This window comes from Bubalus kerabau, chromosome 17 (genome assembly GCF_029407905.1).
Source record: "Bubalus kerabau isolate K-KA32 ecotype Philippines breed swamp buffalo chromosome 17, PCC_UOA_SB_1v2, whole genome shotgun sequence".
Taxonomy (NCBI): domain Eukaryota; kingdom Metazoa; phylum Chordata; class Mammalia; order Artiodactyla; family Bovidae; genus Bubalus; species Bubalus kerabau.
Window position 1 is genome coordinate 28,573,849 of NC_073640.1, and position 26,101 is coordinate 28,599,949.

The 26,101-nt window shown below is 53.5% G+C and overlaps 3 protein-coding genes across 8 annotated transcripts in view; 1 reads left to right on the plus strand and 2 right to left on the minus strand.

Annotated features, from left to right (window-relative positions):
• PSME3IP1 (proteasome activator subunit 3 interacting protein 1) overlaps positions 1-26,101 on the minus strand; it is a 348,568-nt gene that overhangs the window by 294,699 nt on the left and 27,768 nt on the right. The window lies entirely within an intron of this gene.
• On the plus strand, positions 257-8,614 carry POLR2C (RNA polymerase II subunit C). The gene is made up of 9 exons (XM_055553908.1): positions 257-413; positions 593-642; positions 3,071-3,139; positions 3,279-3,331; positions 5,965-6,093; positions 6,447-6,498; positions 6,629-6,797; positions 6,945-7,019; positions 7,595-8,614. The coding sequence occupies exons 1-9, from the start codon at positions 328-330 to the stop codon at positions 7,737-7,739; spliced, it is 828 nt and encodes a 275-aa protein (XP_055409883.1). The 5' UTR covers positions 257-327; the 3' UTR covers positions 7,740-8,614.
• On the minus strand, positions 8,974-22,049 carry DOK4 (docking protein 4). 6 transcript variants are annotated; one of them, XM_055553903.1, is made up of 9 exons: positions 21,320-21,498; positions 15,653-15,904; positions 12,170-12,277; positions 11,897-12,011; positions 11,509-11,628; positions 11,230-11,419; positions 10,429-10,567; positions 10,145-10,268; positions 8,974-10,027 (listed from the first exon to the last, which is right to left on the minus strand). In XM_055553903.1, exons 2-9 carry the CDS (start codon positions 15,716-15,718, stop codon positions 9,909-9,911), a joined length of 981 nt encoding a protein of 326 aa, XP_055409878.1. In that variant the 5' UTR covers positions 15,719-15,904; positions 21,320-21,498; the 3' UTR covers positions 8,974-9,908. The 6 variants fall into 6 exon arrangements, with proteins under 6 accessions (XP_055409878.1, XP_055409876.1, XP_055409875.1 ...); XM_055553901.1 differs by lacking the exon at positions 21,320-21,498 and adding an exon at positions 21,997-22,049 and having other exon boundaries at positions 8,974-10,268; XM_055553900.1 differs by having other exon boundaries at positions 8,974-10,268; positions 15,653-15,901; positions 21,320-21,501.

Sequence of the window (26,101 nt, forward strand, 5' to 3'; positions counted from 1 at the left end):
TGCAGTGAACGTCCCTGTACATGTATGTTTGCTTACAACTGCAAACATTTGTGCAGTATGGATTCTTAGAAGTGTTACTGCGGAATCAAGGATGTGTGCATGCTTTGCCAAATCGCCCTCCGAATGGTTGAACCTGGCGCCTCTTCAAGAAGGTGGTGGGAGGGGTGGGTAGAAAATTTCGGGCCTCCGAGCAGCAGGTGGCGCTGTGAGCGGCGCTGTGAGCGCCCCTCCGCGCCAGTGGCGAGGCCCCGCTGACGGACTTCCGCTGGCGGAGTTGCGCAGGCCCGGCAGAGCTGACGCCAGAGGCCTAGCGAGCGGTGGGGCGCGATGCCGTACGCCAACCAGCCCACAGTGCGGATCACGGAGCTCACCGACGAGAATGTCAAGTTCATCATCGAGAACACGGACCTGGCGTAAGACTGCTGGGGGAAGAGGTTGGCGGTTCTGGAGAGCCGGGGGCCCCAGCCTGCGGGACGTCGTGTCTTTTCAGAACTGGCTCCAGGGCCAGGGCTTCCGCTTTGGGCACGGTGGGGCGCGAGCCCGGCCTGTCGAGGCTGGGGTACCCACACGCCGCTTGGTTTTCATTCCTCAGGGTGGCAAATTCTATCCGGAGGGTCTTCATCGCTGAGGTGCCCATAATAGGTAAGCGACCCCAGTCTCGTTGCCAGGGCTACCAGGCCTCTCCCCCCCCCCCCCCCCCCCCCACTCCACCCCTCCCTTTACCTTGCAGCTCCTGCCTCCAGCCTTGGTTTGCTCGACGGACTGGTGGCGCTAAGAGAACAGTCGTGCTGGAGACTTGATCGGGCCCTTGGCCCTTGGCCCAGGGCCATTCTGGCCACCTCTCTGGCTCCACGGGCTATTTATTTAGTTCCATTCTTTTCCGTGCGTTGGTGAATCGCATGGGCTCAGGAGCCTGTGGACTGGGACTCAGAAACTGTTTTCACTTACTATCGCTGCGAAACTTGGGCAAGCTATTGAACTCTGTTACAGCCCCCTCTCTAGTGTTCGGACGCTAATAGTTGTCAGGGCGACGTTAACGATTAAGGGGAATAATCTCTGTGCCTTGTGGTCAGTGAGTCTCCAGTGCCGGTAGATATGAATCTGTTCCGTCAGCTGCATTTCGGGAGCATCCAGACAGTGGTGCTAGGCACTGGAAACGCAGAGCTGAAAAGTACAGGGTTCTTTAGGAGTTCATCTTCAGTTGCTCAATTGTGTTCGACTCTTTGTGACCCCATGGACTGTAGCCCACCAGGCTCCTCTGTCCATGGGATTCTCCAGGCAAGAATACTGGAGTGAGCTGCCATTTCCTCCTCCAGGGGATCTTCCCAACCCATGGATCAGACCCTCTCCTCCTGCATTTGCAGGCAGATTCTTTTAGGGTTTAAGGAGAACCATAGCTGCAGTGGGTTTGACGCTTTGAGGAGAAAGGATCTGTTTCTGCATTTCTTCCAGCCACTCTTCACTGAGTGTTCTGCCTGTCTACAGATATACTACAAATATTTTCTGAGTGTTAACTCAGAGTTTGGTTTAGGAAAAAGAGATGTAAGCCAGTTACTGCATCAAGTGTGCAAATTCCTAAGAGATAAACAGGCCAATTGTTTGGCAAGCAGAGGACATTGTAGTTTTTCCACCATTACCACCCCCCAGAGACTTTTTCAACTCAGAGCTTGGAGTGCTGGTTCTCCTTCTCTGCCTAGTCACCCCGTGGGGTCTCAGGACCCTAGTTTCATCATGAGTAAAATGAGGCAGTTGTGCTTTAGACACTGACATTCAAGCGCCACTTTTCCCACAAGTAGCATGAAGCACCTCTTGCAATCCAGACCCCAGTTAGGAATACAGAAATTAAGACATCTGAAGACCCAAAGAAGTTTTGAAGCTTGAAGTGGAAGCAAGATGCACACAAATATAACGCAATTAAGAAAAGTGTCTTAAGAGAAGTATGGACAGAGTTCTAGGAGAGAGTAGCTTCTTCCCGGGAGAGAGTGTTCATCTCTGTATCACAGAGGGTGGGCAAGTCCTGGTTTATGGGAAACTCACAGGGTTTTTAATCCTGCACAGGAGAGGTTAAAGGCAGGCCATTGGGAGGAAAGGCAGAGACAGAAAAGCTTGGCTCTTAGTCCTTTCTTGGCTCAGGTTTAGGAAGCAGAAGGACAAGCAGGTGGGGGTCTGGTCATATCTGGTCCTCTGTTCCTAGTGTCTGCCCCTCATTGGACAGTTGGTCTCACTGCCCTTTGATTTCTGAATTTAATTGTTTATGTACAGATATTTATGAATGAATGAGTAAATGTGTGTTTAAGTCAATTGTGTGTGACACTATAGTTCTCCTCCTCGCTCATGGCTGGTAGGGATTAGTATGCCTTGCCCATTAAAGGAATTGTGTAAACATGATTTGGTTGAATGATAATCAAGTATTAATTTGGGTAATCTAGTCATATCACAAAAGGAGATGTGGACCATAAGTCTTTGTTACTTCTCTGAGGTTTGTCCAACTTTCAAGTGCCCAAATAGTTTGTGTTCTTACTGGTGTTGGCATGAGTAGCAGATTTAAGTGCTTCCCACAGAAATATTCAGCTCTAAGAAACACATTCCCATTCTCGTGGTATCTTTAGGTCAGTGTTTTTGGGGTAATAACAGGGAACTCTGCATCATAACTGCCTGAGCAGGGAAGTGTGGTGCGGTGTGTGTGTGTGGTTCTTATTAAAATGCAGCTTCCTGGGCCCCACTCCAGAGCTGTGGAATCAGAGTCTCTGGCAGCCTGACTCGGCCTCTGCAATTTAGTACGCACTAGATGATTTGGAGGAGCTCAGATGGTAAAGAATCTGCCTCAGTGCAGGAAGCCCCCGGGGTTCGATCCCTGGGTCGGGAAGAGTCTCTGAGAAGAGCATGGTAACCCACTCCAGTATTCTTGCCTGGAGAATCCCATGGACAGAGGAGCCTGGCAGGCTGCAGTCCATGGGATTGCAAAGAGTCAGACATGACTGAGCAACTAACACTTTCAGATGATTTTTAAATCTGGAAAATTTGGTGGCTAATCTGCCTGTCTGCTTTTTCTGCTTCCTTCATTCTTTAGCAATTGACTGGGTTCAGATTGATGCCAATTCCTCTGTCCTTCATGACGAGTTCATTGCTCACAGACTTGGTGAGTGCTGGGTTTGGAGAGTTAAGGGAGGGGGCTGTGCCAGTCTCAGAGGAAGAAGCGTCCTCACTCCAAAGGGGACTTGTGGACTCCTTTTAGCTTGGCTCCTGCCTTCTTCATTGTGCTTTTCTGTGTCTTCCAGGATTAATCCCTCTCACCAGTGACGACATTGTGGACAAGTTGCAGTACTCCCGGGTATGCTGTGTGCTTGGGGAGCTCGGGGGAGGCAGGGAACTCAGTTCCCAAGGAGATTTTTTGCTGCCATCTCGATTTCGGCTTTTAGAAAGACAGCGTGGAGATGTTGTCTGGAGCCCAAGGCAGGCATCGGTCTTTGGTTCTGATGGGACCACAGATTGATGAGGCTCAAGGGGCATCAGAGAGTCTCATTAGCCAGAGGGGACATACACCTGGATGCTCATTTATACCGAACGGATGGAGCTGTTTCTCTTCAGCATCTGGTGTGCAATGTTTTCCAGAGCATCTCTTCCCAGGGACAGGGGCCTAGGAGGCTAAAGGGCATCAACAGAAGGATAGCGGGTGAGGACAGGGAGCAGAGGGAGTGAGAACTGTTCTGCAGAGCAGCAGCTGTCTGCCAGCTGTATGCCTCACCCTATAGGTTGTCTTCCTGAAACATGGCTCCATTCCTCTGGGGTGACGTTTGCCACTTCCATGATATATTAACAGATTCAGAACTAGGGAACGTGTAGGATAGGATCAGGTTACCTGCATCCTTTCACCAGAGCTGCATTAGTTGACAGCTTGAGAGTATTCCTTCTTGATGGCTTTCGGTGGTCCTGAATCAACCCCTTTTCTGGTATTCCCAGGGGCACATCATTTTGGTGTGCTAATGGCTAATTTGATATATTTTGTAAATGTATATGTGTGTTGCTATTTGTTTGTTTTATTAATTATTTATTTTGGCTGTGCTGGGTCTTCGTTGCTGCTCGAGCTATTTCATTTGCATCGAGCGGGAGTACTCCTGGTTGCAGTGTGCGGGCTTCTCACTGTGGGGGCTTCTCGTTGCGGGCGCCGGCCCCAGGCTCAAGGGCTGCAGTGGCTGCGGCAGGCGGGCTCAGCGGTTGCTGCTGCTGGCTCAGCAGTACTTGTGGTGCACGGGCTTAGTTGCTCCACCGCATGTGGGATCTCCCTGGACCAGGGTTTGAACCTGTGTCCCCTGCATTGACAGGTGGATTCTTATCCACTGCGCCCCCAGGGAAGTCCATATATGTGTTTTTTTTTAAATATTCGAGCACACAGCAAAGTGTGGAGCTAATAAAACAAATAGGCGTGCTGCCACCAAACCACCTGTCACATTTTGACATTTCATCATTTTTGCTTCATGTCCCCAGAGTCTGTTTTTAAGAAATAAAACATCACGTATATTGGTAAAGACAGTTGTACCACCGATTGAAGAGCAGTTAGTCCATATCTTACATAAAGATATGCATCCCCCGTGACTGAACAGTTTCTTCCATTAAATTTTTTTCTAGTATTGCATTTACTGAATAAAGATGGCCTGGATTTTTCATTTGTGTTTTCTTAAAATTTGCAGAAAAGTTAAAAATAGAATACATATTCATTCTCATTTCACTTTTAATTTACAGTTGTTGATACTTTGCTATATTTGCTTTATGTTTCATATAGATGTTGTGATTTTTGCTAAACCATCTGAAAGAACGTTACAGAAATCATGATATTTCTCCCCTAACTACATCAGCATGTGTGTCCTAAAAATAAGGATATTTTCTTACCTAAGTACAATATTATGCCTAAGAAAATAAGTGTGGATTTGTACTATCTATATACAGTCTAAATTCAGACTTTCCTAGTTAAACTCAAAATGTCCATAATTTTTTTTTTATTTGGCTGAACTGCTTGGCTTACCAGATCTTATTCCCCTACCAGGGTTTGAACCCCACACTTGACAGAGAAAGGGCAAGTCCTAACCACTGACTGCCAAGGAATTCCCCCTGATTGGCTGTTTGTGATCTGTGATGCATGCACTGCATTTGGTTGTCACACCTCTTTAGTCTCTTGATCTCCTTGAACAGACTCTTCTCTTTTCATTGTACTTTTTTTTTTTTAGGTTGAGTACCTTTTTATATTTTTGTCTTCCATTACATTTTGATTCTTTAATTTCATATTTCTAAGAGTGATTCCATCTGGAGGGTCTAGGTTGCCTTCCTGTCCCACCTGTGTGTGATTACAGGCTGGCCAGGTGTGGCCCATAGATTTCCTTCATCGTCTTGAAAACGTCAAAAGTAGCTTGGATTTTCCTCACTAATATGAGGGGAGAACAGTTTGCTTGACTACATTCTAGTAGCTCTCTTCTTGCCTGACGTTAAATGGTGGCAGCTAGTCTCTTAAGACGGGAGTGTTTCAAGAATCAGTTTAAAGAATGGCAAACTTGAGAACTATTAAAGCTGAGCAATACTTACATGGTGGCAGACTCTTATACCCTTCTCTGCTTTTGTGAATGTATGAAACTTTTTTAGAAAAGGTCAGTAGTCTGGAGCTTAAAAGGTACTTTTTCTATTGTCTTCTAGATTGTTTTAAGTGGTAATTGCATTCCCAAGCTAGCGCCAGCTCATGGGTACTGAACTGTGCGGGCTGAAAGCCTCCTCTGTTAGTGCCTTGGTTCTCTGAGGAAGAGCCGTTTAGCAGCCCAAGAGTGGTGTGTGGATGGACACAGCTGACAAGAGACTGGCGGCTGTGGTCCACCCTTTCATCAGATGAAGAACCTTCAAGGACAGGGTATTAGAAGGGGGGAGCCAAGCCAGACTTCACTGTCTGTCCACAGACTCACTGCTGTCTCTCTCCCACCTCAGGACTGCACATGTGAAGAGTTCTGCCCTGAGTGCTCGGTGGAGTTCACTCTGGACGTGCGGTGCAATGAAGACCAGACGCGTCACGTCACATCTCGAGACCTCATCTCCAACAGCCCCCGGGTCATTCCGGTCAGGAAGGCCTTCCCTGTTGGGACCTTTGCTGTTCTCCTGGCTCCAGTTGGCCAGATTGGGGTGGATTCTTAGAAGATGTCAACTTCCCTGTGTTACCCTTTGCCTTAATGTGAGCCTGATGCTTAGAAGTGCTAATGATTCTGGACCCTTGCCAGGATGGGCAGAAACATTGGTGCTGTGGGCCCTCTGCCCCCTTAGGACCCTTTTGAAGACCATGGTACTATTTTGACTGAGGAGGTTGTAGGGGTTAGAGGCCAGTCACCAGCACAGACGGGATCCCTGGAGGTGCTGGACGATTTCCGGGTGAGATGAGCAGCTGCTAATAAATGCCTCTTTTGGACTCCCTGCAGGTGACATCTAGGAACCGAGATAATGACCCCAACGACTACGTGGAGCAGGACGGTAAGGCACCCCGAGAGAGGCAGAGACCAGACCCAGCCTCTCGTGTTGTCTGGTCTTCCATGGGCTGCAGGTCAGACCCGGAGAACTGTGCCTCTGCCGGCCCTCGACTGACTGTCACCTGTCCCCACAGACATTCTCATTGTCAAGCTGAGAAAGGGCCAGGAGCTGAGACTGCGAGCCTATGCCAAAAAAGGCTTTGGCAAGGAACATGCCAAGTGGAACCCAACTGCAGGAGTGGCTTTTGAGTATGACCCTGACAATGCCCTGAGGCACACGGTGTACCCCAAGCCAGAGGAATGGTATGTTCCTGGTGGGAGTTGAAGGCCGGCTGGGTGGGTGGGTGTGGAAGTGGCTCCTAGTGACCCAGATGGGGCAGCCTGACTAGGAGACACAGGTCCCCTGAAAGCGGCCATAGCAACCCTGTGCTGACCTCTGTTTGACCTCAGGCCAAAGAGTGAGTACTCAGAGCTGGATGAGGATGAGTCGCAGGCACCCTACGACCCCAACGGCAAGCCAGAGAGGTAAGACTCTGGTTTGGCACTCGAAGGTCACAGGTCTGGTGCAGCCTCTGAGTTAGGGAGCCCCTTTCCCTCCTGTCCAGTTCCCCTCAGCTGAGGAGGGGCTGGTAACTGCTGAACCCCCTTTAAGTCCCCCTTTTGGTCACTGGGAGAAGGGGGCCCTCCAGTTATCCAGACTGTTCCTTTTGTGATTATTCAGCCCCCAAAGAAAGACCAACATAAGATCAAACCTAGGGCCCCAGACTGTCCAAAGCCTTCTAGTGACAAAGCTGAAAACGCTGGAGCAGTGGCACTGCTTATTATCTTCCTTCCCCTCAGTGTGGAATGTGTCTGTACACAAGTGTTTTGAGATTGTCACACAGTATCTTTTTGAGGCCGCTATGGCCCTCTTGAGGTCCTACAGAGTGCGCTGGGACCACTGTTTTTAAGAAGCTGGATGGAGGTCAACCCTGGGACAAGGTCAAATTCATGGGGAGAAAGGAGTCAGGACCTAGAAGGTAGGGAGGCCCTTGGCCAAAGCTGGGGCCCGCTGGCCTGAATGCATTGTGGAGGGCTCTCACTGGACTCTTGCCTCTCAGGTTTTACTACAATGTGGAGTCTTGTGGCTCTCTGCGCCCCGAGACCATCGTCCTTTCAGCCCTCTCTGGATTAAAGAAGAAGCTGAGTGATTTACAGACCCAGTTAAGCCACGAGATCCAGAGTGACGTCCTCACCATAAACTAGCTGCAGCTCACCTGTTGGAGCAAAACAGTTGGATTTCAGGTCTCTTCTGAGACTCTTTTTGGCTCCTGGGGACTGGACAGCTGTTGCTCAAGTTTCTTGGCAAGCCTTCAGTACCAATTAGCAAGGCAGCAGCAGGGAGGGATAGGTCCATGCCAGCCTTGATCGGTTACAGATCACCGGGGGCGCCACTGCCATTGCCTGCAGGACAGTTTTCCCCTTCATTTAGCATCCCTGGGCCTGCCTGTGGGTCGGCAACAATGCTCCCTGAAACACTCCTTCCACCCTGTCTCCCAGTGTGCCTCAGGGGCCATAGGGCTCCCCTGTTGACAACCACTGAGCCGGACTCTCATCTTTGGGTCATTTCAGCTCTTTACTTTGAACCCTTTCTGTTCATGAGTTGGAGTGCTCACCATTGTAGGCTCGTGTGTAGGGACTGACTCTGAATCCTGACTCGGGCTGCCCGAGCGCCCTTCCAGTCCCTGCCTCGGCCACCCTATTGGTCTTTCACTCAGATTCTCAAATGTCCTGAATTTGAGAACCTCTTAAGAGTAGTGTTAGTCCCAGGCTATTCCCCTCTTCCCCCCAGTAAACCTTGTATTTTGTTCTCTACCCATCAGTTTCAATCTTCACCAGCAATGGCCAGATGATTTAATTTGTGTGTGGTGGGGGGCGGGGGAGAGGACAAGGACCTTAATGAAGATCTGGCCTTGACCCCTTAGCCCTGTAGGTAGGCACACACCCAACACAGTTAATTAGGCAGCCTGGCAGGAGAAGCCTGGAGAAAACCGGAAATCTAGTACAGAAAGGAAGGGTTATTTATTAACAGTAGTTGTCTTTTGAAAGTTTTTATTTTTGGCAATAAAGAGCACAACGTACGTAATCTCCTTCATGCGTCATCGAGCCACGAACCGAGCCAGCCAGCTCTGCCTCCCTTCCCATGGCCTCTGGGTGCCCTTCTTCAGGCTAGCTTACTCCTGGGGTGGTTATTCCCTGGGTCAGGTTCAGAGCTGAACGGGCCGTAGTCCCTCCCTGGCTCCAGGGCTCTGTCTGGAGGGGCCTCTTGCTTTACCATCCTCCTGCCACGGCTCGAATAGTGGTTATTTACAACAGGGTCTGTTCCCACAGATCAGAACCCTAAAATATTAAAAACAAAAAACCCAACACACACACAACCAAAGGTTTGATGTGAGTAGAAAGATAGCCCTTCTGCACGGTAGTCAATAAATACCAGCACTAGAAAATCAATTGCTTTAATTGCGTTTCAGCAGGGAGCCTCAGCACCATGTCGGGAGGAGGAAATGGGGCGGTCTTGGTTTTTGAGTCCTTTTGGCCAGAGGGAGGCCACACAGGGCAGGGGGGCACCCTCTATGGGAGCGCTGCCCACCTGGTCCGTGAGGGGGCAGCAGGGTGCTCCCCCCGACCCCTCAGTCCTCCTGGGGGCCGGCCTGGCCCTGGAGCAGGAGAGAGCTCGGGAAGGGCCACTCTCCCTGGGCTGAGGTAACAGCACCCTGCCCCCAGGGCGTCTTCTCGCCTACGAAGCAGGAAGAGCCTAGGCAGAAACCACTTTAAAACCAGATTTTCACCTGAGGTGTCGGCGAGATGTCACCTCTGTGTAAAACTCCCAAGTGCAAGGCTGCCGAGTGGCACAGTGTAAGCTCGGATCCTTCCTGTGCCACCAGGCCCAGAGGGACCGAGAAGCCACCTGCTTTCTCCACCCTTGGGCTGCGTGGGAAAGCCAGCAGCCAGAGCAGGCGCAGGGAGTGTGGACTCTCCCTCCTCGGGCCCGAAGCAGGAGGGCTGGTACCCCTTGGACAGGAAAAACCACCGCCCTCACATTCAGAAACAGCCCTGACTGGCCTGGTCATGGGGATAAAAAATGTGTATGTGGTGGCAGGGAGGGACAGAGGGGGAAATCTTATTAATATAGAATAATGTCATAAGCCATATATATTAAAATCATTAACCGTATATAGTCCTATGGTAGCTCCAGCCCCTCACACATGCTCAGGTGGCATGGCCAGCCCTTTGCCTTGGTCCAGTCTCACCCTTGGGGGCAGAGAAGGGACGGCTTGCTCCCTTTCTCTGGGCTCCTGGCCCACAGCCCCTGCAGGCCGTCCACGAGACGCTGCAGGCAGCCCCAGCGGTCGTCCAGGCACGCTAGCTCTGCCGTCACTGGGAAGGGGCCCTGGCCTCGCTGCTGTCCCCCTGGCTGGGCTTTGGCTTTAGCAGGATGAATCTGTTGAGGAGGTCCGTTTCTGAGCTGGCCTGGGCTGCTGCATACCCCTCACCTGTGGACACAGACGCAGGCTGAGGACTTGGGCCCGGGACAGAAGACCCCTGCCCAGCATGCCTTGTCCTCCACAGAGCCTCCTGGCTGGTGGGGGTGACGCACAGCAGTGACTCACCGGCGAAGCTGGAGGCCTCGGCGATGTTCTGGGAACCTGTGATGTGGTGCCAGTAGGCACTGCGGGGCAGCATAGTAGTGGGCGTGCAGGGGTATGAGTAATGTTCTGTGCCCTTGTTGAGCAGCTGTGGGGCAGAGAAGGGTCAGCGGCTAAGCCCAGGGGCAGCCAGCCCAAGACCCTGCCTGCCTTTGCCATACACACGAGCTGGAGACGGCTGGCATTCTCCCAGTCCTGACTGCCCGCCCGCCGTCCCCTACCCTGGACTGAGACGTGTGCAACCTCACCCTCACATTCTTCTCCATCTCCAGCAGGACTCGTTTATGCTGCTCGGCGATGGCCAGGGTGGCACTGTGGACCCGCTGGTAAATCTGTTCCCCTTCCTGCGTCTGGAAGGTGTAGAGCCCTTCTCCAGCGTCACACATCCTGGGGACACAGGGAGCAGAGAGCACGGTGGTGGGCGCGTCCCACGTATGTGACATGCTCAGTCAGGCTCTCCTTTGGGAACAGGCAGGGCTGTTACCTGAGGGCCTGACCACCCAGCTCAAATGTGCTGAACATTTTCCATGGGCCCGGTGGTGGTCTAAATGCTTTACGAGAATTAATCCATTCTGTTTTCTCCACCACCTGGTCTGTTGCGATTAGTTTCCTCATTACTACAGTTTTTCTCAAACTATCTTATAGATGAGAAAACTGAGGCATTCAGAAGCTAAGTAACAACCAAAGTTACATGGTGGAGTATACAGAATTGGAGTCTAGGCAGGCTCCTCCAGAGTTCAAGATACACCCAGTCACCATCATCACCCAGTGTATGAGGCTAGGTACTTTTATTATCCCATTTGACAGATAAGAAAACTGAGACACAGGTCTGCCATCACACAGCTGGTCAGTGCCAGTGCCAGCATCTGATTTGAGCTTTTGACGTACTTGCTGGGAGCCTCGATTTCTTCATCTGTAAAATGGGAATATTATGTTCCCCTTCAGGATGCTATGCCGATAAATGAGCTTTCAGCACAGGGCCCAACACAAGTGAGTGGCAGCCACCATCAAGACCATGGCTGGAGGGTAGGGAGGCGAGTGGGTCCTACCGGCCAGCCTCGAAGGTGAAGCGGGTGGCATCCCGGCCATAGCGGCGCAGTGAGCAGAGGGGCCACGAGACGAGCTTCACGCGGGGGTTGTGTATGTCCCAGAGGTAGATGTTCTCGTGGGTGATCTGCAGCTTGCACTCGCCGTATACGTCCAGGTTGGGACAGGGCAGCAGGAAGACACTGAAGCGATCTGGAGGGGAGAAGCCAAGAGGGCCTGGAGCTTTCGGGGGGTGGGGGGAGGTCCCCCCACCCCCACCCTGTGCCAGCACCAGGCCTCACCTGTCTGCTCACACTGCACTCCTGGGGCCAGGAGGTCTGGCTCTCCCAGACTGATGTCGTTGAGCCTCGACCCCAGACACTCCACAGAGAGTGTCTTGTACCACTCCTCTGCCTCCAGCTCTGGAGAAAACAGTATCTCATCATGCTGCCAACCCAGGGTCCCTCGGCAGCCCACCCCACCTGCTTCAGCTGGGGTAGTCCCCGCACGCAAGGCAGAGAGGGCAAGGCTAGTGGACTCTGCCTGCCTGCCCACCTCATCCTGGGGGGCGGCTCCCTCAAAAGCGCCCTCCTCCCCTACACCTCACACCCCGTCAGGAGAGCTAGCCTGGCTCTGCCCCCTACCAACTGGACCTTGACCGGCACACCACCTGCAGCCCCATCCCCTCACCTGAGTCGCAGGTGAAGGTCCGTGCTGAGTCGTCAGTGAATATGATGGCCACTGCCTGCCTCTTGGTCTCCTTGGGGAGCCGTGTGACACACTTGACGTTGCTGATCTCTGTCACCTGGCACGGCATCCACAGGAGACTCAGCCAGGGTGAAGCACCTCCCGCTACATCCCCCGCAGCTCTGCCACCCCCAGGAGGTCCTGTTGGCCCTCAGGACTCTGAGTAACAATCATCGCTGCTTACAGGTTGGGGAGCTAGGGCCCAGGCCCCCTAACCTTGGGGCAGCCTCGGAGGCACACGGACTTCTCATCTGGATACTTCTCCAGCCGCTGGGGCCCCTTGCTAGAGGACTTCCGGAACACCAGCCAGCACCTCCGGTAGATCTGTGGGGCGAGATGGCAGGGGGATGGACCCTGGACCACTCCCAGCTCAGCCAAAGTGACCCTGCAGTTTTCCCTGCCTACCACGAGGGGCAGTGCCACATAGCCTTCTAGGGGGCTCAGGCCCAGGAGACCTGGGACAGCTGACACCAGTGTGACACCCCACCCTGGGGAAGAGACCCCTCCCCAAACTGAAAAGGCAGTCATTTCTTGGCTGGCTCCATAAAAGTTGCTCCTGAGTTACTGTTTACTATGAGTTCAGCTCTGGGTTTAATCTAAGTAGCCAACATTTATTGAGTGCTTCCTATTTGTGCTTTTTGTTATTAGCACTCCTCACATTTAATCTCAGGGTCACTCTTGAGGTCAGTTCTATTATCATCTCCACTTTACAGATGGAATCTGAGGCACCCAAGAGTTGAGTAAACAGCTTATGAATGGTAGAACTGGTATTTAAAACTGGCTGCCTGGAGCCAAGGCCGTACTGGGAAACCACTGCGCTAAGGCTCAGCCCAGGAGCACCGGCCAGGACAGAGGCAATGTCATGCGGACAGGAATCAGGCCCGAGCCCGCTCCCAGCCTGCACATCACCACAGCCCTTGTTCTTAGAGCCAGGGGACAGCTCTTGATGTAGGTAACACCCCCTCTTGTCTCTAGGACCATCCTGGGAATGAAGGGAACCAGGATTAGTTTCCTGCTCCAGCTGGGAAACCAGGCGCTCTCAGAGGTCAAGGAGCAGAGCCAGGAACCTGTAATCACCCCAGAGCACAGAGCCTTCCCCAGTGAGGTTCATCACTCTTTGCCCCAACCACAGCTAGTGACCCTTGCCTAAATCCACCTAAATTCTCTATAGCTTCCCAGACCCCATCCGAGGGGCAAAGGAGCCAGGGAGCGGGGAGGTGCCACATTGGTGGCCCTAGCCACTTGCCTGGGCCTCTGACTCTTCCTCCTATGGCTCTTTTCCAGCCCAAAGTCCAGCTGGGGTGTACCTACTCTTTCAGCAAGCACTCTAGAAGGCTGGCAGAGCCATTCCACGGGAATCTCCAGTGCTCCTCTCACTGGCAGCATGGAGACTGAGGGGCCCTCCTCTTTGCCCTGCTATGTGGGCACCAGGTCCTCGGCAGGCAGGTTCCCAGGGTGCGGTGGGCTGAGGCAGTCTCCATCCTGAGAAGCAACTCACACCAGGCTATTTCAGGCTCCGGAGACTCCAGGAGACATGTCTGTCCCTGCCCCCCTGACCTTGGCTCAGCCCTCGGCCTGTCCACATAAACCCCAGCAGGCCTCAGCTCTAAGCTGAGCAGCTCTTTTAGGGCAGAGACTGTATTTTATTCTCAGAATCCTCACATCCCAGTAGCCTGGTGAACAGAGCCTGCTGAACAAGTGAATGATCATGTGTAGGGACCGTGAATGGATGGATGGATGAATGAATGAATGAATGAATGCATGAATGCTGCCAACTCAGATATGCCCTGCCAGGCGGGGCTCTGTGCAGCCTGCAGGGGCAGAAGCCCTGGGGGCCTGAGCGCTCTGGTTGCCTGGTTACAAGATACACACACACACATGCACACACACGCACGCACACACACTCGCACGAACACAGAGCCCCAGGGAGCCACTGTGCTCAAGAGCCCTCCTTCCCCACTTCTCACAGGTCTTTGATCAGCGCTTCAGAAACGGGCTGCCACAGCTCTGCCTTGGGAGGAAAGCCCTGGCAGGTAGGAGGGCCCGCTCCTGATCTCTTTCAGCCCTTCCCCCCCTCACCTCTGTGGGCTGAGACAAGAATGGCTGGCCTGAGACAAGAATGGCCCGGTGGCCCCAGCCCCTCACAGCAGATCTGCAGGGGCAAGTTGAGTTCCCTGAGTGGGGGTGACTCCAGACGGGGCCTGGCCACAGCCCAGCTCCTAAACCCTGCCCTTGACTGTGCCCGCCATAGGTTCCCAGGCCTCCCCCGAAACAGCCAGGTTCTAAGCCCAAGTGACCACCTCACCTTGGCTTTCTGGGAAACTCTGCTCTGGACCGGCCCTCGGCCCAGCTGGCCCCTGGGGACCTGAAGGCCCTGACAGGTCTGGGCCCTGGGGAAGGAGGAGCCACACTAGAAGCTGGGCCCCTGCCCCCTGCCTGCCCAACTCAGCCTTAGCTTTTCTCCTTGTTCTGTGCTCCAAGTGGGCTCCATCCTTCTCTCAGGGCAAGAACACAGTGGCTGATGGCCACCAAGGCCCAGGCTGGGACACAGTCCAAATCCAGGTAAGACCCCAACATGCCCACCAGCTAAGTGGCTGCCCCCTGCCTGGACAGAAGAGCCCCCAACAGGGGCCCTGGGGTGAGGGCCACAGGAGTGGAAGGGGGCGCAAGAACCACCCTGCTGCAAGGCCAGTCCTGTTCTGTCTGGTACCCACGCAGGGGCCCCAGAGTATCAGAGCCCAGCTCCTCCGCCAGCCCACTCTGCTGAGCCAGGAAGCCTTGAAAGTCAGATCGCACCCCCACTCCTACCAAGGCCATGGGGGAGGGGAAGGTGGGCAGGGGGCCCAGGTAAACACAAGACTTGGGCTATCTTAGGGGTCAGGGTTTCCATCTTACTGGGGAGACCCCTCAATGGAGAGAGCGGGGAGAGTCAGGGAATAAAGGCAGCTCTTGGGACAACCTCACCAAGATTATTAAGTTGGTCCCTGGGGCCCCTGCTCATGCCTTTTGGGGGGGGGGTTTCAGCAGTAGGGGGTGGGAGAGGGTGCACACCCAGCAAAGGTGCATCTGAGGCCTCATCTCCATAGGCCCTCCAAGCCCCCAAAACCTGGGAGGAAAGCAGCTGGGCCCAGTGCCACGGGCCATCCCACCCAGGTGCTCATTCATAAACCACATAAATGCCAGCTTCTGTGCCCCTTATACCGCCGCCCTACCCCCAACAACCAACCACTCTCCTTGGCCAATACTTCAACCGTAGAAGCAACAACCAAAGACAAAATAAATAAATGCCGGTACACAGAAAGCCACGGGAAGCAGGAGAGACGAGGTACTTTAAAGAAAAGAGGCCAGGGGAGGGGAGGGGGAGACGAGGAGGTGATGGCAAGGGGAAGTGACAAGCTGGTCTCAGCTCAGATACAGCCCGGCATTTCCAGCCGCTGCCCGGGCGACAACTTCAACAATAGCAGGCGAGCCGCCTGCCCATCGGCCACCACCGCTGGCCCAGCCACCGGGACTCCAGCCAGCCGGGCTGGGGTGGGGGCTGCAGTGGGCAGAGCCGGGCCCAGGCACATGCCAGGCAGCCCGCCGGCCAGAAACCTCGAGAGACCGGCAATGCACGATGGCTGGCCGGGAACCGGCGGGTGGCCGTGCACCCCCGACATCCCAGATGCCAGACCCAGGGCCCCTTGGAAAGTGGCTCACCCCGAGCTTCCTGCTCTTCATCTTCACGTAGCCTTGCTTGACGATGTCGTTGAAATTGGTCGCCATGGTTTCTCCACCGTGTCTTTGAGGCTCGTCTCTCTCAGGCACCGAGGGGAGGGATGCCCAGGTGGCTTCGGTTTCCCCGGCTCCTCCGATCACCTGTTCAAGATCCTCCGACGGGGCTGCTGCCAGAGCTGCTCCTCACCTCGCCTGCCTCAGCATTGTTCTAGCAGCTCCTTCGCCCGGCGCCTGCTGGAAATAAAAATGACAGGGAGATTAGACAGTGACATCTTTCTCTTCCCCTGGCCGTCTCGATCTTTTTTTCCTTCCTCTACCCATACTCGTCCCCTCCCTTCCTCCCTCTGCCCGCCCTTCTTCCTTCCCTTCCCTCCCCACCCCAGGACGGCAGAACCATTCAGGAAAACCCGAGGTGGAGGCCTCTACGAGGAAAATGGTCTAGCCCAGTCCCCTCCCTCACACGGTTAACCCCTTCCTGGGAGGATGGGCTCTGGCTCCTGCTGTGGAGGTGGGGGCAGAGGGAAAGGTGGCTGGGGAGCTGCCGGCGGGGCCCTAGCTCCTGCTGCAGCTGAGGGGCAGGCTTCCAGCAAGCCCCCCTCCTGCGCGGGCACCTCCCTGCAGGAAGCCTTCCAGGAGACGGGCTCCTGGGAGATGGCACAGATTCTGGGACCATGCTCCCCAAGGTTAGATGATCCACCCCGTCGGTCTCAGCAGACAGCCCCCCCACCACCCCAGGCCCTCTGTCCCACTCTGTTCTATACCTGGATCTCCCCAGCTCCAGGCAAGAGTCTGAGAACTGTCCCCTCAAACCCTGCTCTCCCCGCCCCCTGGAACTCTTGAGCAGCCTGTCTGGGTGCTGCTTCCTGGGTGGGAGGGCAGAGTCCAATGGGACGGGCCTGCAGATAAGCCTGAAGAATGTGCTGGGCAGGCTGGCAGTGGCCACTCTCGAAGCGGTTGCCTTGCCCTGGCGCTGGGAAGGCCGGGTTGGTCTGTGAGGGCACCGGGTCTGGACAGGACTCTCGGTGTCCCGTGTCCTCGACCGGGGCAGGAGTTAATTACACGGAGAACTAGCAAACACCTGGGCTGGGAGCAAAGGACACAGCTGGACCACATTGAGGGGGACTAAGGGGAAGTCCATATGCAGCTGGAAAAGGAGTGCCACCTGGGGCTCTTGGAATCAGGCAGGTCGGCAGATAACAAAGACACAGACTTGGTGGAGGGGGGTGTCTCAGTGATGACCCAGCCCAATGTCCATTTCAGATCATTTTATGGTTGGGGAAAAGCAAGCTGCCCAGAGAGGAGAGGCGGCGTGGCCAGGGTCACAGAGCAAGTCCAGGCTTCAGCCAGGGACAAATAAGTTCCAGAGCGGGTGATGGAGGCGGGCCTGGGGATGGGATGCTCTGCCGCCTGGCTCTGGCTACTCACCACCGCCTTAGCCTTCTCTGCCACCCAGGCTCAGGGGCAGGGCTGTGCCCGCAACATGGCATCTCTGGATGAGAATGTAGTAGCATTGCTGGGGTCAGCTGGGCATCTGTGCTGCCAGGACAGGACCCTGGGGCAAGCGTCCTGCTGGAGCTGCCAGCAGCTTGGCATTAATTAATCTTCTGGAGGCCTGTCTGTCGAGTCCCTAACAAGGAACAGATGTGACTACCCCAGTGCGCACATGCAAACAGGCAAAGGGACACAGAGGGTAGTGCTCTCTATGCCCCGTGTACCCCAAGAGCTCCTCCAGCACCCCTCAGCGGCCTCCGTGCCCATCCACGCCTTCTCTCCCAGCTCCCTGGGGGCCAAGACCCTGCCACACCCAAGTGATCTGTTTTCCTCCTGTAAGGTCGGCTGTGGGGTCCCTCCCTGGTACTGACCTCCACCCCCCCAACAGCCTTGCCAGACCCAGGTGCTGGCACTCAGAGAAGCTTTCCCAGCTCTGTCTCCACCATCTGGGGCTTCCTTGACCCCCCAGCAAGGACCAGCTCTGTAAAAGTCCCCTCTGAGATGATGGCCAGCCAGCCGCTGGCTGAGGGTCCAGAGCAAGGAAGGCCCCTTTCAGAACACACTGACCAGCACGCATGGGCCTGGGGTTCATCCAGGGCAGCTTTGGATGTGGCCCAGCCAGGAACACGCACTTAACGTCAAGAGGTCCTGGGCAAGACGCTTAACATCTCAGCGCCTCAATTTCCCCACCAGTAAAATAAAATAAAAAAAGATAAATTAGCCCATTTAAAATGAGGAAATGAATCCTTAGGCACCTGCCTGCCCATGCTGGACCAAGAGCGTCTGCCTTGAAAACCCAAAGGGCTGTCTGTATTTCGAGAGCTGCTGCCCAGCCTTCCACCTGCCCAACACAGGCCTGCTCCTTCCTGCCTCTCCCCGTTACCTTCCCCGCCGTACCCCTTGAGTGACTGCAGCCGCCAAGCTCTCGGGAGTACCCCTGGCATGTCTGTCCACAGGTCCACACCCCGCCCTAGGCTCCAGGCCCTAGAAATAAACCAGCGGGAAGAGTAACCTTCCACGGAGAGCCTGGGTGGCAGGGCGCCCGGCAGCTCATGCTGGCCTGGAGTCACAGGTGGTGCTGACCTTACTCGGTTCCAAATAAATATGCAAGAGCAAGACCCAAGCTGGGGCCCAGAGTGATACAGCACAGGAGAGCTGGGGAGGCGGGGAGAGAGGGGGAAGGGTCAATGGGTAGACTTACATTTGATGAGCAATGGGATCAAGGTGGGGGGTGGGTACCCAGAACCAACAAATCCCCCAAAGGACGCGGCCCCCTGGCTGAGCCTGTGCAGACCCAATCAGGCATCAAGAGATGGCCAGAGGGCTGAGCACAGCAGGCAGGAACCAGGAAGGTGCCCCCGCAGCCCTCCTCCCCTTACCGCACGGGGGCCACTTTCCCCATCACTACTGAACCCCCAGCAGCTCTGGCGCTCATAAGCCTGCAGCAGGGAAAGATGCCCCACTAACTGTGGTCTCAGGTCTGTAAGGTCAGCTCTGAGCACTCTGAGAGGCTAAGCAGGGTGTCCAGCACCCCCTCAACACAGCTCCTCAACAGGGAAGGAGTAAGGACCCCCATTCCTCCTCCCAGCCTAGCATCAATGTGATTGCTCAGCCACAAATGGTACCTGCCCCCGACCAGGACACCACTGGCTCCTCCAGAGACAGCTGGACTCTGAAATGTCCCCCTCTCCCAGGAAGAGCAGGCGTCCTGTGCGGAATGGGTAGGAGACTCCCTGGTGCCCAGCAGAGGGGTGGGGCGGGGCCACTGCCCACCTACCCCGTGGGACAGCCGTCTAAGCACTCCCTCCCTGCACCCAGATTCTGCCTGGAGGCTTGGCTCCAGAACAAACGCTACTTGCTGCTGCTGGCAACCAATGGCTGAGCCGGAGTGGCTGTCGGCCTGGCTGGGCCTCCCCAGCCCGCAACAGATCGGATCTTATCAGGGCTTGGGGACAGCCCTGCCTGGACCCCGGCTCACTGACGGCTCGCTGTCTCCACCCGCTGGCAAAGATCCTATCGACCGGATTGTCTCCAGCACCAGGGACATTTCCCATCCCCCACCCCAACCTGGTTCTCTCTACCCACATGTGATGGCTATCAGGGGCCGGGAGGAGGTCCTCCCTTCCCCGGAGCGCCCCATCCCTGATCTCCTCCACCCCTGCAAATCCTCACAAGCAACCACCACCTGAAACACCGCAGGACTGAAAGTGGGTGGCAAAGTCAGATCCAAAACCAACTGGGAAGAGAAGACTGGCAGAAAAAGACATCAGAACAGTCACTGTCTTCTGGGCCCTCCAGCCAGGAAGGTGGTGCTATGTCTCCAGACCACTGCCGCTGGTCTTCCTCCAGTCCCCCGCCCACCCTTCTGGCCTCATCTCCCCCCTGCCAGGCGGCGGGGGCGGGGGGGGGATGTTCCTCAACATGCCTAACTCCTACCCATGCGGATCACTGCACTTGCTGTTCCCTGCCTATACAACACTGTTCCCTCAGATAGTCCAAGGTTCATTCTACCGCATCAGTTTAAAGACCATCACTTTAGAGAGGCCTTCCCTGACCACCCTGGCCAAAGGGAGCCCCCAGTCAGCCTCTACCACCACACCCAGTTTCCACTCTCCCCACATATCCCCACAGGTTCTACCTCTTCATCTGCTGGTTTGCTTGGCCACTGTCTCCAACAACATCCTAGAATGTCAGCTCCCTGATGGCTAAGCCTACTCTAATTAACAGCTCCATCCTAGCACCTAGAATGGTGCCCAGTGCAGAGTGTTGTTGTTTAGTCACTCAGACGTGTCCGACTCTTGCAACCCCATGGACTGTAACCCGCTGGGCTCCTCTGTCCATGGGATTTCCCAGGCAAGAATACTGGAGTGGGTAGCCATTCCCTTCTCCAGGGAATCTTCCCAACCCAGGGATCAAACCCACATCTCCTGCATTGCTGGTGGAGTCTTTACTGCTGAGTGCAGAGTAAGTACTCAGTATATGGGGGCTGAAAACCGTAATTATCTCCAGGATTTGTTTTGTCCTCTTCATCCTTTCTCCCACCACCACCACCACCAATATCCACCTGGTCAGACCCAGCTCAGCTTCCAAAGACATGTGGGCAGCGGTGGGTTCCCATTTCCCTGGGCCCCGGACCCACAGTTTGGTTCAGAGCTGACCCAGGGGAGACAGCACTGCTCACCCCATGTCCGGGCCTGGCTGGGTGGCCCCAGCGTGGCCCTGGTTGTTGGGTGAGATCATGCCTAGCTCTGCTGCCCTGCCTGGGAGAGAAGAGCTAGAAGTAGCCATTGCCCATGCTCAGAAGGACAAGCAACTGGGGGCACAGCTCCTGAGACCCATGCCAGCTGGGGGACAGGACTGGCTTGCACTGGAGCCACATCTCTTGAAAGGGGCAAAAAAGGACTTTGCACTAAATAAGCCCAGCCTCAAATTGCTACTGTGGATCCTGCCCGCCCGTCACTGCCCTTGACTCTTAGACCCCTACACCCGAAATCCTCCATCTGAGTCTCCTGGCAACAGCCACGCAGCCACAGCTTGGGATATGGCCCAGGTGCCGGCCTCTGCTCATACCCCTCTGCAGTGACAGCAAGCATTTAACGGGAAGCCACACTTTGGGAGCCCTGGAGGAGAGAGTGAACAGGATCCCAGGAACAGGCAGAAACAATCAACAAAAGCAGGCAGCTGGCTGCGAGTTTAAGCTATAGGGCAGAAATCATCTGTAGGTGGGGTGGACGGTGGGGGAGTTGGAGAGTCTCTAGGAATTTAGGGGCGGGGGGTACTGAGAGAGTAGGAGGCCATGAGAGCAGAAAGGGTGCGCGGAGGCAAGCTATGATGAGCTGAGCTGTGCCCCTTCGAGATGGCAGGGCCAGGGAGCACAAGGGCCTGGGCTCCTTTGATGGGTAGGTGTAGGGTAGGTGCTGGGTAGGTGTGAGGTCAAGCCCTGACCTGGGGTCCCCTGGAGAAGAGAGCTGGGGGAAGGCGGGGCTCAAGGGGTAGTTCCGGGGGCTGGGGTTGGCTTTTGGAAGTGGACCCGTGAGGACCCCCACGGGGTAGGAAGGTCCCATAGGCTTGGAGAGTCCTCACGGGGGAGTCGCCGAGGGTCTGGAGGGCTCCTGCGCGACCTGAGGCCCCCTCCCCGCCTTGCGCCCCACTAGTTACCTGGGAGCCGCGGCCCCTGCTGGGGGCGCTGGCTCAGCGGGCGGCAGGCCAGGCTCATGCCCGCGTCACGGCTCGACCGGCGGGGGCGGCGGGGCGGCGGGGCAGCGGCGGCGCCGGGCTCCGGGCGGGGACGGTGAGGGAGGCGCGGCCGTCCAGCTTGGCTCCGGCTGGGACTCCGCGGAGCCGCCCCGCCGCCCGGCTCAGCCTCGCCGCTCCGCCCCGCCCCGTCCCCCCTGGCGGCCCGCCCCCGCCGTATTCCTCTGAGCTGAGGGACACCAACTTCTGCCCCGGCTTCCCTGCCCTCCCCGCCTCCTCCCACCTCCACCCCCGCCGCCATTCCCTGCTTGCCTCCGCGGGCCCCATCAGGTGGCCCTCCTCACCCCCGGCTCAGCCTCACCTTCCCTTCCTGGGCCCCCAGTCGCAGTCTCACATCGCCTCTCAGCCCCTGAAATCTGAACTCCACATCAGCTCCCAGTCCCCAGATCTCTACCACCCTCTCTCCATTTCTATAGGAATCATACACACATTCCTTGCTCCCCTATCCCCTAGAGGACTCCTTGGGCCCTTCTCAGTCTAGCCTTCCGGAGGACCCCCCACCCCCAGGGACCCCCTATCGCCCCTCTCCAGCACCCCCCACCGCACCCGCACAATCGAGTAGCTGCATGAGCGCCTCTCACCCAGATTGTCAGCTCCCCTAGCAGGCGAGCCTCTCCTTCCTCCCCAGCCTCCACACCACCCTCTAATCACCCAGTACTCCCATCCTGCATCTCCCTGAGACTTTTCTAAATCCCATGGCCCACCATCACCGCCCCCCCCAGCACTCACCTCACAGCTCGTCAGTCTAATTACTGCCCGGTTGGAATCACAAACCGCAGGCTTGCATAAGCTGTGCCAGGCAAGCATGCAGAGGTCGCCTAGGGCCTCCCCAGGGGTGGGACTCTGTCACCCCTCTGGTTTTCTGGTCTGCACCCTTTAACACCAGTGGTTTGCAGAGTGAAGGGTCAGCATCAGTATCACTTTGAAACTTGTTAGAAAAGCAAATTCCCTACCCCAGCCCAGACCTGTGAAATCAGGATCTCTAGGCTTAGTGCCCAGAAATCTGCGTTTTAACAAGCCCCTAGGTGACTCTGATGCACGTTAAACACTGCTTTACACCAAGTACACGAAACAAAACAAGAGGCCACACCTGAACAGCTGAAATCCTTAAACATGAAAATGCTTCCCAGTCTAACCTTTGACCAGGTTTTCTCTGAGCGGAGAGCCCAAGGCACCAAGGGTCCAAGAACCACAGCATGCACTCATGGATCCCATGCCCTTGCCTTCTAATCACTGGGCCTCAGTCTAAATCTGGCCCACAGGACTTCTTAGGGGGCTGCTTGCCTTCCCCTGAATACTTCCTAGGGTGGCCACTCTCATGCCAGTGGCCACCAAGGGAGCCTCAAGGGCTCCTAGCAGCCTCCACCCTGGTCCTGAGCTAACCAGTCCCACGCTGCCAGGGGGAGGAGGGGACCACGTTCATCTTGTCCTTGCCAGCTAAGCTGGCCTGGGTCTTGACCTCCTGACCTCCCTATGATTCTTTCAAACTTGACCCCACCTGCTTTGCTTCAAACCACAGCTCGTAAAGCTTCCAGCACTTGATTCATCACAGCAAACTCTTTTTACCACCAGTAACCTTTGGAGGGGTCTTCCCTGGTGGCTCAGTGGTTAAGAACCTGGCAATGCAAGAGATGTGGGTTCGACCCCTGGGTTGGGAAGATCCCCTGGAGAAGGAAATGGCAACCCACTCCAGTATTCTTGCCTGGGAAATCCCATGCATAGAGGAGACTGGAGGAGTCCATGGGGTCACAAGAGTCAAACACAGCTGAGCGACTAAACAACAAAAAACCTTTGGAGGAGTTTTGGCCAACAATAACCACCAAGAGAGTTTTCATAATAAAAAAGCATCTTTTCTAGAGTAGGGTTTCTCAAACTTCTTCCTTCTCTCATTCTCTTAATTTTTCCCCGATGCACTCTCTGTCTGCAGTACTGTCACCTAATTTTTTTAATTAAACTTTTTTATTTTGAGATATTTGAAGATTCACATGCAGTTATAAGTTATGGAGAGAATCCATGTGCCTTTACCTAGCTTCATGATATCTTGCACAACTGAGAACAGTATCACAACTAGCATGATCAAGGTACAGAACATTTCCATCACACAAGATCCTCCCTGCTGGGCTTTTACAGCCAAACCCACTTCCCTTCCCACCTTACCCCCTCTAACCCTGGCAGCCACTAATCTGTTCTCTATTTCTGTACTTTTGTCCTTTCCAGAATGTTGTAAAATCAGAATTGTAAGTATGTAATCTTTGGGGACTGGCTTTTTTATTTTTATTTTTTAACTCAGTGTAATTCTTTGGGGAACCATCCAAGCTGTTTCCTGTATTAATAGTTTGTCTTTTTCATTGCCAAATAATATTCCATGGCATGGATGTGTTGCCATTTGTTTGTTTGCACACCCATTGAAGGATGTCTGGTCCAGTTTTTGACTGTGATGAATAAAGCTGCTATAATCATTCATGTATAGGTTTTTGTGTGAATATAAATCTTTACTGCTCTGGGACGAATGCCTAGGAGCACAACTTCTGGGTCTTATGGCAATTGTATGTTTAGGTTAAATTGCTGCACTGCTTTCCAGAGGCTGTACCATTTTGCATCCCCACTGGCAATGTATAATTTGGTGACCTCATCTCTTCACATCCTTGCCACCATTTGTTGTTATCACTCTTTTTCTTTTCAAGTCATTCTGATAAGTGTATAGGGATATCTCGTTGTGGTTTTAATTTGCATTTCTCTACTGACTAATGTTGAAAATATGTTCATGTGCTTATCTGCCATCTGTGTATCTTCTTCAGTGAAATCTTCATGTCTTTCGCCCATGTTCTAATCTGAAAATTTGCTTTTTTAATGTTGAGTTCTGAGAGTTCTTTATATATTCTAGATACTAGTCCTTGTCCACATATTTGTAAATATGTGGTCTACAAGTATTTTCTCCCAGTCTGTAGCTTGTCTTTTCATCCACTTAAAACGGTTTCACAAAGTGAAATTTAATTTCAGTGATGTCCAAATTATCGGTTTTTCCTTTTATAAATTGTGCTTTCAGTGCCAAGTCTAAGAACTTTTCGCTTAGCCCTTGATCATAAAGACTTTTTCCTGTGTTTTACTCTAAAAGTTAGATCATTTTATGTTTTACCTTTAAGTCTGTGATCCACTTTGAGTTAAATTTTGTAGAACATATGAGACTTGGGTTGATGTTGTGTTTCCCCACCCCCTTTGACCCATGGATGTCCAGTTGTTCCAGTACCATTTGTTGAAAAGTTTCCTTCTCTTTATGCCATTGAATTCTTTTTACAACTTTATAAAAAATCAGTTGGATCCATTGTGAGTTTTCTGTTCTGTTCTGTTGATTTATGTGTCTATTTCTTGGCTAATAGCACAAAGGCTTGATTACTGAAGCTACGCAATAAGTCTTGAGAATCAGGTAAACTGAGTCCTCTCACTTTATTCTTTTTGAAAACTGTTTTAGCTATTTTATCTCCTTTGCCTTTACATATTTTAGAATAATCTTATCTATGAAAGTGAAAGCGTTAGTTGCTCAATCATGTCCAACTCTTTGTGACCCCATGGACTGTGTAGCCCCGTAGGCTTCTCTGTTCATGGGATTTCCCAGGCAAGAATACTGGAGTGGGTAGTTATTCCCTTCTCCAGGGAATCTTCCTGACCCAGAGATTGAACCTGGCTCTCCTGCATTGGCAGGCAGATTCTTTACTATCTGAGCCACCAGGGAAGCTCAATCTTGTCTATAGCTACAGAAAATCTTGCTAGGACTCTGATAGAAATTACCTTCAAATTTGATCAGTTTGAGGAGAACTGACATTTTTACTATGTTGAGTCTTCTAATCCATATTTAAAATGTAGAGTGTGGGGTTTCCTTGGTGGTTCAGTGGATAGGAGTCTGCCTCCCAATGCAGGAGACACAGCTTAGATCCCTGGTTGGGGAAGATCCCACATGCCACACGGAGCAACCAAGCCCTTGTGCCACAACTGTTGAGCCTGTGACCTAGAGCCTGTGCTCTGCAACAAGAGAAGCCACCGCAGTAAAAAGCCCACACACGGCAACTAGATGGTAGGCCTGCTTGCCACAAGGAGAGAAAAGCCCGTGCAGCAAAGAAGACCCAGCACAGCCCAAAATAAATAAGTAATACAATTATTTTAAAAATGTACAGTGTGGCAAGGGTTTATGTAAGTACACCTATCAGTACAACCTTGATAATGAACCTCCTCATCCTTCCATAGTTTCCTCCTTCCCTCTCGTGTCTCCTTTACTCCTCCCCCACCCTCATCAGTCCGTGGACGATCATTGCTTTGATTTCTTTTACTGTATGTTAGTTTGCATTTTTTACTAATTGTGCAGATAAATACATACAGTGAAATACAACAACAATTAAAACAAAGAAATATTCTATATGCAACAACATGGATGAATTGCAAAATAATTACATTGAGTGAAAATAAATGAAACCAGAATTAAGGAGTACATATTATGTGATTTCATACACATACACTCCCCCCACAATATAACATATTTTATACATACATATACACTATATCTAAAGCATGGAACTATTTCATTCATGTGCTACCGAAAATCAAGTATGCATAAAACACTACTCTGAAAAGTCTTCCTAAGAGTCAGTTTCCAAATTTGAACTCAGAGGTTGCCCACAGTATGTCTTCATTCAA